Here is a 13,748-nt window from a genome sequence, read left to right as displayed (position 1 = left end):
TCACCCTCGAGGTCAAAGTGTTAAAACCATGTCTGGTTGAATTTACCCACACCAAAGAGAATACATTACAAAATGCAAATGTCATGAGCTTTGTCATGCCTTCAAGAGTCATATGCAAAGGGCCCCTGGAACTTCCATCACTGAGACAGGCTTGTTCAGCCTGGTGGGAAATTACCATCCCTGGGAGTCCAGGTGAGGGAAAGATATTGTCCATCACCACCCAACTAACTCTAGAAATGGATTAGAGAAGAGATACATTCCACTTTGTAAGTCTCTGGTAAAGGTAAGAGGCAGGGAGAGCTACATATGGTGGTACTGATAATCCCATTGTTTCTCTCGATGCAAGCCAAATATTTTGAATATCATTTAACAAACCAGCTAACTGACCCATCTACAAAATCTCAGAAGAAAGAGCCCACTTTTAAAGTAGTTTATTTCTCTCTTCCCAAGTTAAATATCCAAGAGGAAAGGGGGAAGAGACGACTAGAGGTTAAGTTACAATTTATGATAAACTATTGAATTACATTCATTTCTGAAGTCTTTATGTCCTTCATGGGTTCATCTTGCTGTGGCCCCTGGTTATATGGTTGGGATCCCCGGGTTTGTCCATGTCCAATCTCAGCCTTCCCTGGACTTGAGCCTCCACTTCTGTTGCTGACCCCAGAATCTGAGCCTGTCCTAACCACTTCTTTCTGGAGGTTCTGGAGAGACACTTCCACCTGGATGTCACCAGGGGCATCTTGAGCTGAGCAAGCCCAGGACTGAATTTGCTTCCTCCTCCCCATCCCCAGCCTGTGCTTTCTCTGCAATCCTCTATCTTAGTTGCTGACCCCAGTACCCACTCAGTTATCCAATGAAGGTTATAACCTGGACAAATCAACAACTCCTTATTCTTTCTCATCTGCATTAAGCCAGTTGCCAAACCCTATTAAATTTAATTCCTAAGTATATGTATTTTTTTAATCCTTACCTGAGGATTGTTTTTATTGATTTTTAGAGAAAGAGAGAGAGAGGAAGCAAGGAAGGAAGGAAGGAAGGAAGGAAGGAAGGAAGGAAGGAAGGAAGGAAGGAGGGAGGAGGAGGGAGGGAGGAAGGAAGGAAGGAAGGAAAAGAAAGAAAGAAAGAAAGAAGAAAGAAAGAAAGAAAAAGAAAGGAAGGAAGGAAGGAAGGAAGGAAGGAAGGAAGGAAGGAAGAAAGAAAGAAAGAAAGAAAGAAGAAAGAAAGAAAGAAAGAAAGAAAGAAAGAAAGAAAGCCAGCCAGCCCTGGCTGGTTTGGCTCAGTAGATAGAGTGTTGGCCTGTGAACTGAAGGGTCCCAGGTTCGATTCCGGCCAAGGGCACATGCCCAGGTTGCGGACTCGATCCCCAGTAGGGGGTGTACAGGAGGCAGCAAATCAATGATTCTCTCTTATCATTGATGTTTCTATTTCTCTCTCCCTCTCCCTTCCTCTCTGAAATCAATAAAAATATATTTTAAAAAATAGTTTAAAGAAAGAAAGAAAAAGAAAGAGAGAAACATCAGTTGATTGCTTCCCAAATACGCTCCAACAAGGGAACGAACCTGCAACCTGGGCATGTGCCCTTAACTGGGAATCGAACTGGTGTCCTTTTAGTGCATGGGACAATAACCAACCTCCCAAGCCACACTAGCCAGGGCAAGCCTTTTGTGTTCTTTTTCCTTCCCTGAGGTTTTGAATTGCCTTTCTTTTTTTCTTGTCTGCATTTAAATTAATACCTCTTTAGGTGGGGCAAATGTAGGTTTACAGTTTTTACAGGGTTTTTTATATGAAAAAAATACAATAATTAGTAACTAATAATACAAGAATAAACTGTTTCACACAACTGTAAACCTACTTTTGCTCCATTCTGTATATGATATCATACATGACTACTTGCTCCAAACAGATGTAAATATGTTAGAAAACAACAAACTAGGCAATTGTGTAGTGTTTAATAATTGAAAAACCCACTTGTGAACATTTCAAGGGTCAAAGAGAAATCAAAATAAGCATGTTTAGAAGAAAACTATAAGAAGTATATTACATCTTAAGATTTATGCGATGGAGCTATAGAAGTACTTGAAGGAAATGTATAACCTTGACTATTTATAGTAGGAAAGAAGAAAGGCTGGATTTAAAAAGCTAAGCTTCAAATAAAGGAAGGGAATAATAAAGATAGGAACAGACAGCCCGAAAGGGAACAGACCTACAAGAGAGAGCTTGGGAGTCATCGTTACAAATTCTGCAGTGATCGAGCCCATCATAAAAACACACGAGGAACATTTTAACCAGACACTGAAAGTTTAGATGACATAGACAAATTTTTAACCAGACACTTGAAAGTTTAGATGACATAGACAAATTCTTAGCTAAGTATATAGAACACATTTTTCTATATGTTTAACGTATTACACAATTTCATATAGATTTTACTATGTAGGCTTAAATGGAGACAGCATACTTAAACAAACAAACAAAAACAGAGGAAGAAAGAAAGAAAGAAAGAAAAGAAAGAAAGAAAGAAAGCCCTGACATACCATTTATAGGCAGAAAACCTGTGTTTTTTTAACTTCAAAACTCAGGTGACTGAGCAGAAAAACTGCGGGTTGGTGTTTTTTTTTAAACCCACAGTAGAGACAGGAAACCCCACCTGGGTGCTTTAGATGCCTCAAAAGGTCACAGCGTTAGCAGGACGAAGCAGTTCAGGTGCCAGGCCAGAAGAAATAGCACACACTGTCCCAGATAGAACAGGAGGGGTTGCTGACGGCTCACATTTGCACCTTGCTTCCACTGCCCACGGACTTTTCTCTCTGACACATTTTAGCTATTTATTTGGACAGACATCTTCTTACCTCCAGTGTAAATAATAGTAATGGCTACCACTTAGTGGACCACATGAGCCTCACATAGGTTCTTTTCCATCCTGACACCACACCCAGGTGCTGATGGTCCAGTTCTACAAATGAATAGACTAGTGGAGCAACTTGTCTGCAGGCTCACTCTCCATCAGGTTGGGGCCAAGACTCAAGGCCCAGTCTATCTGATGCGCCCCTGCATCCATCCTTTCGAAGCCCAGAGGCTCTAGGAAGTTGTCTACAGCAGCGGTCGCCAACCGGTGGTCCACGGGCCACTGGCGGTCCGTGAGGTCTCAAAGGTTGGCGACCGCTGGTTTAAGGAAACCTTTGGAGCAGCGGTTGCCAACCCATGGTCCGTGAGGTCCGAAAGGTTGGCGACCGCTGGTCTACAGAGCACAGTGAGCCCAAAGCAGGCTCTGCCCTAGACCAGCCCACCGCAGTCCGGACAGAGCACCCACCTTCCGGATAACATCTCGCACAGCGAAATACTTCTCGGTGAGGTCCCCTGCCTCACTCAGGGGGGCGTCATAGTCGTAGCTGGTGGGCTGTGGTTGGAAGGGCATGTTGGCTCCTAGAAGACAAAAAGGTGCCACTGGTTACTCCTGGAGGCCCTGGGCTGGGACACATTCTTTGGGATTCATGAGCTCAGCATTATGGAGGGAGAAAATAAAGGACATGTTTGAACCAATTGCTTTCTCTTAAAAAAAAAAAAGTTTTAAATTGATTTTTAGAGAGAGAGGAGAGGAGAGACAGAGAGAGAAACATCAATTGGTTGCCTCCTGCATGCACCCCGATTGGGGATCGAACCGGCAACTCTTTGGTCCACAGGACGATGCTCAACCAACTGAGCCACACAGAGGTGGCCTTCTGAATGCAAGGTTTAGAGAAATCAGTTTCTTGCTACAAGAGACCCTGGCCAAGCACCGTGGAGTCTGCAGAGCGCTTTCCCCATCTGCTCTCAGCAGAGCTCACCGTTGTGACCCCAGCAGATCTCAGTGCCACGGGACAAGCAGAGAATCTGAAACGCTCTACAAAACTTGCTCAGCACAACCAGTCATGGCAGGGCTAATGGCATGACCTGCATCTCTGACTGCTAACCTTGCGGTCTTTTGCATAATCTCGAACTGTGTGGCCGAGAAAAGGTCAGTGGTGAAGACACAGGTGACTTGGCCAAGGACCAGCAGAAAACAACGGAAGGTTATCAGACCAAACAAAGTGGGAGATGACTGCACACAGATGATGGACCCATAGAGACTCTAACGTGACCTGAAGGCCTCTGCGAAGACCAGAGAGGATGCCTGGTGTGCCTTTCCCATTGCCCTTCAGGACTAAGGCACTCACTTGTTCCCCAACTGCTGGGGGTGTTGGCTGCTGACGGCTCTCCGATGGGGCCCTCTCTGGTCATGGGCCCCTGCTGGGCTGCCCTGCTCACAGTTACAACCCTCCCAGGATAGCCCATATCTGACAATTGACCAATGTGGAGATATAAACTCGGTCCCTTTGCCTCCAAGAGCCATCCCAGCTCCAGCCAGAGCTCCCTCTAGAATCAGCTAAACCACTTGTGAAACCACATCACAGCCTAGTGCCGCCCTCAGCTCAGTCCTGCCACCTTGTCACACTTGATAGTCACCGGTAGGAGATTGTGTGCAACTTTGGCCGTGACACCATATGCCAGTACTTAGAAAAGTCACCCAAGCACGAGAGTCACATGGAGAGCTTGTTAAAACAGACCCCGCCTGGGATTCTGACTCAGCAGGCCTGCGGTGGGACCCGACTCAGCATTTCTAACAGGCTCCCAGGTGACAGGGACCCTGCTGTCCGAGGACCAGCCCGGCTCTGCGCCTCCCCTTCCTCTTCTACACTAGAGAGCCATTTGCAATGTCAGTGTGTGAGAAAAACGTTATTTTTAAACAACTCCAACCTAAGTGTTAAGTAAATGAGGCCCCAAATCCAAGAGTTCACCTATGATTTAGTAACAAATCCTTCGAATGGTCCCACAGCTCACCAACGATGGATCCGCCCTGGGTGATCCTCCGGGCAGTGGAGTTGACACACGAGCCAGGCCAAACTAGTTCTCATTAGTTCTCTGCACAGAATCTGCGTTTGGAAACACCTAAACCTCGATCCCCTCATATTACTTTCCCTCATTTCTTTCTTTTTTAAATATGTTCTTATTGATTTTTAGAGAGAGATAGAAACATTGATGAGACAGAAACATCCATCGGCTGCCTCTTGCACGCCCCCTACTGAGGATGGAGCCGGCAACCTGGGCATGTGTCCTGACTGGGAATCAAACCAGCGACCTCTGGGTGCATAAGACGACGCTCAATCCACTGAGCAACACCGGCCAGGCACTCCCCTCACTTCTTATTAATCAGAGACAGCTGCCTGCCAACACGTCTGCCCGCCTCTGGGGATACAGATGATAAAACACATCCTTTGCCGTGAGAAGCAATGAGCAAGAAAACCACATCCCTTTTTGCAAGGAGCTCACCTTCTCCTTTGTGGTCCCTAGTTCTCAAGTGGCAGTGGCTGTGCGCTCGCTGCAGAGGAGACAATGCGTGCACCTGAGACGTAGGTGTGGCCTCAGTGACCCGAAGGGCCTCCCCACCCTTCTCGGGGCGGGAGAGGAGCTCTCTGGGTTGAACAAGTGTGCCCTCCAGAAGCAAACTTCACAGGCCACGGGAACCCAGGCTGGGAAGCTGTCTGGTGGGTTCAAGGATGGACTGGCAAAGGAGGTCTTTGTTCCATTCCTACCAGCAGAACATTTCTCCGGACGTCTTCAGACCAGCAACGTATCATAGAGAAACTGCTAACTCGAGCCTTTTCTCCGCATCAGGGAGTGCGAGTGAGGAAGGCAAAGAAACGGCTCTCCACGTGGTGTGAGACGTATAGGACAGCCTGGAGCCCGCAGGAGCCCCTCAGACAGACGGGGGGACACACGGGCACAGAGTGTGGTGCACATATTTGCACATGTATGTGCACCTGTGTTGGGTAGGATGAACAGTGAGCTCATGACGTTCTTCTCTCATAGCTCTCCTCTGGGTAGCTGGCCTGAAGGACAGCGGCTAAGAAGCAGACCGGCTCTCCCGCATGTCCCCTAAGAGACCAGGCCACACGGCAGCTCAGAGGCCTGGCGTTCACGGTAGGGCAGGGGCTTCAGACTGCAAGGGCTTATCCCAAGGGCACTGACCAGCTTTCCGAGACCTGACTTGGAGTCCAGGCTCCACCGCCTGCAAGCTGAGGGGAGACCTGTGGACTTGTTGTGTCCCCTGCTTTCCGTATCGATAAAGTGTGTCGGTAATGGCAGCCCAGCTGAGACTGCGATGAGGACTAAGTGGGAAAGCAGAGGTGGACAAGAGGCTCTCGTGAATTATGGCAGGGTAAGGAGCGAGGGAGAGGATTAAAGACAAGTCCTGTTTTTCTCAGTGGTAGTTTTCATAGTGTCTACTTTTTAAAACTGTATTTTTTAAGCAGAACAGTAAGATTTTTAAAAACACATCATGAATAGTAACGTTCCCAAATATATCTGTCTTCATTCCTGGATCTGCATTCCACGAATGGAAGCGTGGTGGAATTCCTAGCTACTGAATGAAAAAGGATCCCAAAGTCTTACTGTTTCTAATGACGAAGACAGAGATTCAGAGAGACGATCTAAAACTTCAACTACCAATCTTGCACATTATTGTCTTTCAACCAGCGACATTCGAGTTTTGCAATACCTCCATTTCTTGGCTCTAACAATAGTAATAACATTGATAATACTTGGAAGCTAAGCCTTCTCTTAGCCCACCCAACCCTTCACAAAAGATAGCAGTTCTAAGGGGGAAATTCATTAAGAGCAGATAGTATACAATTACAGATCTTAGGAGATTTAGGTCCAAACTAACCCTTCAAAACACAACAGTGGAGCATCCTTAATGATTCAGAGAGAATGATTTATACAGATATAAAGAGAGGTGGGGAATGAGGCTTAGAAAAAGGCCAATAGAGAGCATTGTATGTCTTTGTAAAAATTGATGGCAATGAAGATAATTTTGTCATAATCTTCCTACCAAAAAAAAAAAAAAAAAGACTATATAGAAATGTAAAATGGTTCAGCCACTTTGGAAAACACTATGGCAGTTCCCTCATATAGAGTTACAGCCCAGCCGGTGTAGCTCGGTGGTTGAGTGGCAACCCATGAACCAGTAGGGCACAGTTCAATCCCTGGTCAGGGCACATGCCCAGGTTGCAGGCTTGATATCCAATAGGGAGCGTGCAAGAGGCAGATGATCAATGATTCTCTCTCTTCATTGATGTTTCTATCTCTCTCTCCCTCTCCCTTCCTCTGTCTGAAATCAACAAAAATAAATAAAAATATGTAAATATATAGAGTTACAATGTGACACAGCAATTCTGCTCCTAGGCACACACACACACAAATTGATATGGATTCAAACAAATATTTTTGCATTAATATTCATATATTGTTCAGAATAGCCAAAAAGTGGAAACAACCCAAATACCCATTAGCTGATGAGTGAATAAACATGTTGTACAGCCATACAATGGAATATTACTCAGCAATAAAAAGGAATGAAATACTGATGCATGCTACTATATGGATGAACCTTGAAAAGATTATACTAAACTAGTAGCCCTGTGCACAAATCCGTGTGCCAGTAGCTCTCTGCAGGGCCTGGCCACTCTGCGCCCACTGCCCAGAGGCTCTCTGCGGCCCAGAGGCCCATCCATGGCTAGGGTGCCTTGTTGCCGTGGCGACAACACAAGCGTCTCCCCACCCCACCCCCTGCTGCTCTGTGCCCACTGCCCAGAGGCCCTCCATGGCTGGAGTGGAACACTTGCCTCGTCACCGTGGTGACAAAGCAAGCATTCCGCCAGGCCGCTCATGCTGCCTGCTCTCAGCAGCCGCCCCCCTGGGACTTGGGGACTTTGGCGGGGCTGAGAGGACTGGACACTGCCATCTTGTGGCTATGGGCGCCGCCATCTTTGTGATGGAGTGATAGTTAATTTGCATATTACCCTTTTATTAGATAGGATAACATAAACTGAACACAAAAGACTATATATTGTATGGCTCTACTTATATGAAATGTCCAGAATAGACAAATCTGGAGAGAGAGAGAGTAAACTAGTGGTTGTCAGGTGCTGAGAGGAGGGAGTGTGGGGAATTTCTTGGGTATGGTGTTTCTTTGTGAACTGATAAAAGTGTCCTGGAATCAGGTGGCAGAAATGGTTGCACAACTTTGTGATATACTAAATACCACTGAATTGTACTTTTTAAAATCATGCATTTTATGGTATATGAATTATATTTCCCCAAAACAAAATGTTAAAAAAAAAAAAAAAAGACCACGGCAGAACATATATGCCCATGTGAGCTATAGCCAGAGACTGTGACCAAGGCCTGCCTAGCCAGCCTGCTTTAAAACAATAAGGTTCCTAAATGCATAATTTATGACCCTTAACATTTTTTTAAAAAGAAAAATGATTTCTTAAGTTATATAGGCAATTCTTATATATTGGAAAATATAGACGACAAGCACAAATAGAAAATAAAAATTGTCTGTAGGCACCTCCTCTCCCCCAAAAATCAAGCACCAGAAAACATTTTAGCAGAAGCTTCTACAAACAGATGTTATATTGCTCTTACCATTCCAATAGCCAAAATTGGTCCCACCTATAAACATGTACCTACAAGGAAACAGAACAGACAGTACTTCACTGTGAGCCGACAGCAGTGGGGGGACGCCCGCCCTCCCCTCCAGAAATGAACACTCACAAGTTCACATTCGCCCCTCGGGCAAGTATATCCTGGAGGGATGATGCTACCACTTCAGTCTTGACGGTTGAGTGAGGTTGGCCCCAATGGTCTAACCAGCCAGTATAGAATTCAGAATTGATCTAAAAAGAGAAAGGGAGGTGGAGGTTAGGCTAGAGTCATGGCCAGCAAATGCTGGGGCTATTGCCCTGTAACTATTGCTCCAGGTTCCCCACCGAGGGACTGGTAGAAAGGGGAGTCGACATGCGCTACTTAACGCAGAGCTGGGGGACCAGTGAGGACAGCATTGCCCAAACTCAAAACTCAGGCACTGACGAAATGATATGTCTGGAAAGCTATATACCTGCATCAAAATTTTATTAACCCATCCCCAATTTAACTACAGTAGGGAAGTTTATTGGGCAAAAGAATCAGATGGCAAAATATTGTTAGAATCAGCTCCAAATGGACCCTTTGGTTTTCAGCTCTCAGGTTGACTTAACGTGAGGTCAACTCGTCCAAGCATTCTGCAAAGCAGGCCCCACGCCCTCGTGGCTCTCCTGGGCATGACCCTGCCAAGCCCTTGGTCTAGAGAAGGAGAAAGAAATCTGGACATGTTCTGGGGCCTCCTCATCTCAGGAAGCAGCCCCACCCAAAGTCTGTGAGTGCAGGTCCTGCCCTGCTCGTTGAGCAGAGGCCAGTTTCAGAAAAGGCTGTTTGTACCAAGGTCTGGACACCGGTGGCAAACACAGACCTAGACTCGGATCCTGGCTCTGCCACTCTCCAGCTGTACAACCCTGGGCAAGTCACATGTTCTGTGAGCCTCACTGAAAAGGGAGGCAATGATACTACCTAGGAGAGTGCCATGTGGACAAGTGAGGTGAAGTAGGCAAGAACACGGAGCCCCGTGCATGGCAAGACATTTGCGTTAGTCCCCATTCTGTTCCGCCCCAGGGCAGGGCCTCAGGTCAAGCAGGAGCATTGCTGCTGCTGTCACTCATGTGTCCAGAAGGCTATGTCTCCACAATCCCAGAGCCAGAAAAACCATGGGTCTGCTCCCCCCATCTACTGCACGTAATCTCTCTCTCTCAACAACCGTAATGAAGTTGGTACAAGCAGTCTCTCCACATTCACCCCCAATTCTTACCAAGGGTCCTTTGGGTTCATACTTCCTCTGGATTAGGAAAGCGTTTGTGATGTTGGCACCTGAACATGACCAGAGGGAGAAGAAAGGTCAGTCATGGGAATGACAAGAAGTTAAAGAGCCCTTGAAGGATTTGAACCTGAGGTTCCAGAGCTTCTCAACACTCCCATGGGTCTGGAAGACCTGCAAGCTAGCTTTAGGCTGCACTCAGACCAATGGATGTGTAGGGACCACAAAACGTTGCTTCCTCTCTGAACAGGTGCCCATGGCCTTTCCTGACTGCACTGCCTGGGGAGTTCAAGTCACAGGCTTGACTTCTCCACCTGTCTTTCCCCAGAGCCTGGGCATGTCTTACGGGATTCTCTCTTCACAGAAACACCTGGTTGACCCAGATGTTCCCCACAGGATAGGCCTGCTCTAAAGATACCAGTACTTCCTCTACAGCAATGGTTGCCAACCAGTGGCCCACAGACCACTGGTGGTCCGTGAGGTCCAAAAGGTTGGCGACTGCTGCTCTATAGTGCCATACACAATAATAGTGACACAAATATTTACCAATTAATTAACAAATGAATGTGGTCTAATTGTGTCTATCCCCAAATAATGGAACATCCTCTGAATTTTAATTTGTACATCACCAGCCACTTGCTTCTCCATCTTTCTTTCTAAATATTCCGTATTGTCCTCCCATGTCTTCGCTTCTCCCTTCCTCTAAAAGGAGAAAGAATTTCTCCACAGAGAGGTCATGGTTGCCTTACATCAGTGAAAGCATGAGCATGGATAGTGTCTCTCCAACCAGAGCAGAGGACACCCTGGTCCCAAACTTATGGCCCAGTGCCCACAGCAGGTGTCCCAGAGTGGAAGTGACACCAGCCAAGACCTCCACATGACCCCTTGCTCTCGAATGGGTCTTGGATTCTCTGTAAGGACACCTTTCAGAAGCGAATGTGCTGATCAAGAAAGATCGCTTGCTTATGGCTGTACATTTCTCACTATGAAGCAACAGGTGGCATTCAGATCTTTTGTTTCTCTTCTCATGAGCCTCCTCCCATGATCTGACCCTCAGCCAATGCCCCACTTCCACACGAATGAAGTTGGCATGAGCCCACCTGCCCCAGGTACACCGGCCTTGCAGCGGTCTGTCCTTCAACCCACAGTAGCAATCGTGCTGTCATCCCACCTGCAAAGAGCGCTTACAACACACTCGTGATAATCTTCCACTTGTCCTTCCCAACAGAAGCCTGTGCTTTTTCATCACTGTGATGGAGGTGTGCCAGAGAAGGAGGAAGCCAGCATGCCACTTCCTGTGCAGCTCTTTGCAGATGAGTTACCACCAAATGCTCTGAGCAGTGTAGTCGTTTCTAGAAACACGCAACTCACTTAAAAAGCCTGCTCTTTTTCTGTTTGGGTAATGTAGAAGAATCTCTTTAAGAACGCAATTACGCCTGACCAGTGCTGCTCAGTGGCTAGAGGGTCAGCCTGTGCACCGAAGGGTCTCAGGTTTGATAACTGATTAAGGTCTCGTGTCTGGGTTGCAGGTTTGATCCCCAGCACTGGTTATGGTGCATGTGGGAGGCAACCAATTGATGTGACTCTCTCACATCAGGGTTTCTCTCTCCCCCTCCTCCCTTCCACTCTCTCTAAAAATCAATGGAAAAAATATCCTCGGGTGAGGATTAATCAAAAAAAAAATTTTAATACAATGAAATCCTTCTTTGGTGAAGGCAAGTATTGGACATGCAACATGCATGGAGTGTCTTATTCCTTGGACAGAAGAACAGTGAGGGCTTTTTGCTACTTGAAGAACTGGTCTTTTTTTGGGCGGCGGGGGGCGTGGAGGGCGGGTAATAACTTTCTATTTTTAAATAACTGCAAACTTAGAGTAAGGTTGTAAGAATAGTACCAAAAACTGATATTCCCTTCACCCAGACTCTCTAATTGTTAACATTTTACCACATTACTTTATCAATTTATTTCTCCATGTAAAAATATACATATTTTGCCCTGGTGTGGCTCAGTTGGCTGATTGTTGTCCCATGCACTGAGAGGTCACTGGTTTGATTCCCAGTCAGGGCACATGCCTGGGTTGTGGGCTCCATCCCCAGTAGGAGGTGTGCAGAAGATAACTGATCAATGTTTCTCTTTCTCTCTTTCTCTCTCTTCTCTCTCTCCCTCTTTCTCTCTCTCTCTCCCTCCCTTCCTCTCTCCTAAAAAAAAAAAAAATCAATTAAAAAATATTAAAAATAAATTATTCATATTTTAAAAATTCATTTGAGAATAAATTGCAGACATGATGGCTCTTTACCCCTAAATACTTCACTGTGCTTTCCCTAAGAGCAAGGGCATTCTTTAAATAAACACAATACAAATATTAAAAACCAGGAAATTAACATGGATACAATACTATAATCTAATTTACGTATAATCTAGTCACATTCAAAGATTTCAATGGTCATAATAATGTTCTTCATAGAAAAAAATAAAGAGAAGGAAAAAAGTTCAGTCCAGGATCCTTTATATCATGTCCCTTACAAAAGCTGCTCTCAACCTAAATGAAGATTCTTTCGTTACAGCCAGAGGTATATTATATCCAGACGCATCCTCGCCACACTGCCCCTGAACTTTCATTTGTGGGACCTTACAAGGCACTCATGAGTCAGGTAAGACCAGTTTTGTAGCATCCACCAAACCACCTCCGGCCCATGACTGCTCATGGGGTTATGAGCTATGCAGAGGTAATGAAAGTTACTTTCCGCACTCCAGGGCTGGCAGGCCAACATACCCAGCCGGTGGCTGACCTCAGAGTTCACTGTAGCCACAACAGAGCCCAGAGCATCCAGCCACGACTGGGGGGGCCACAGAGAGCAGAGAAGAGCAGTGTGTCCCAGTTGGAACCTGAGCAGCAACTGCCTCAGGGTAGAGCTTCTCCCAGATGGAACAGCTGCTGGGCCAGCCAGCACCTGAGAGGACAGCCCTCCAGGTTCCAGGCCAGGCCTGCCAGCGCTGAAAACGGAAGGTCCTGTCCTAAAGGCCAAATCAACTGAAAGAAAATAATCTTAGCGCCCAGCCAGTGTGGTTGAGCACTGAACGAGGAACCAGGTCACGGTTCGATTCCTGGTCAGGGGACATGCCCGGGTTGCGGGCTCGATCCCCAGTAGGGGGCGTGCAGGAGGCAGCTGATCAATGATTCTCTCTCATCACCGATGTTTCTATCTCCCTCTCCCTTCTTCTCTCTGAAATCAATAAAAATATTTTTTTTAAAAAAAAAAATAATAATCTTTACAACTCGATAAAGGGAAATGTGAGGAATCTCGTTCAATAGGCCCCTGCCGCTTAGCACAACAGCTGCCCAGAGCGATCAGCTGAGTCAAAAGCCCAAGCCTGCGTGCATGGCCTCAGCTGGGTTTTCTGTTGCTACAAACACCAACCTGGTCCGAAGTCCACGGTGGCGTACAGCCCCTGCAGTGCCCCACACTGCATAAGCTTCTCCATTTCGCCGTCGGTGGTGAACAGAACCACGTCATTACCCAGGTGGTAGCGGAAACGCTTCTGCAGGAAACGCAGGTAGTCATAGTCACAGGAAAAGTAGCTGCCATATTCATTTTCAACCTGCAAATTAAAAAAGAGGAGGATGGGGAAAAAAATCAGAGACCCCAATGAAGTCATTCTAACACCAAAAATATCCCCTACACTCAGTCCTCAAAATTCTTTTTTTTTTTTTTTTAAATATATTTTTCTTGATTTCAGAGAGGAAGAGAGAGGGAGAGGGAGAGAGAGAAACATCAATGATGAGAGAGAATCATTGATCAAGCTGCCTCCTGCACGCCCCCTACTGGGGATCAGGATCAAGCCTGCATCCCAAGCATGTGACCTCCTGGTTCATAGGTCAATGCTCAACCACTAAGCCACGCTGGTCGGGCTCAAAAATTCATTTTCCAAAAAGCAACTCAGCATAAAAATGTACCCCGCCCAGGAATAAGAAAAAGAA

The 13,748-nt window shown here is 46.3% G+C and overlaps 1 protein-coding gene across 1 annotated transcript in view; it reads right to left on the bottom strand.

Annotated features, from left to right (window-relative positions):
* The window catches only part of GLB1 (galactosidase beta 1), a 64,816-nt gene that overhangs the window by 25,362 nt on the left and 25,706 nt on the right, over positions 1-13,748 (bottom strand). Inside the window, exons 6-10 of the mRNA XM_028130559.2 lie at positions 13,189-13,369; positions 9,764-9,822; positions 8,638-8,759; positions 8,509-8,549; positions 3,311-3,423 (exon numbers count right to left, since the gene is read on the bottom strand). Of these exons, the coding sequence (XP_027986360.2) occupies positions 3,311-3,423; positions 8,509-8,549; positions 8,638-8,759; positions 9,764-9,822; positions 13,189-13,369 (516 nt within the window). The remainder of the gene's footprint in view (positions 1-3,310; positions 3,424-8,508; positions 8,550-8,637; positions 8,760-9,763; positions 9,823-13,188; positions 13,370-13,748) is intronic.

The sequence above is a fragment of the Eptesicus fuscus genome, chromosome 18, assembly GCF_027574615.1.
Source record: "Eptesicus fuscus isolate TK198812 chromosome 18, DD_ASM_mEF_20220401, whole genome shotgun sequence".
NCBI lineage: Eukaryota > Metazoa > Chordata > Mammalia > Chiroptera > Vespertilionidae > Eptesicus > Eptesicus fuscus.
Note: the sequence above shows the minus strand (reverse complement) of the source record. Positions and strands in the feature narration are given on the sequence as shown.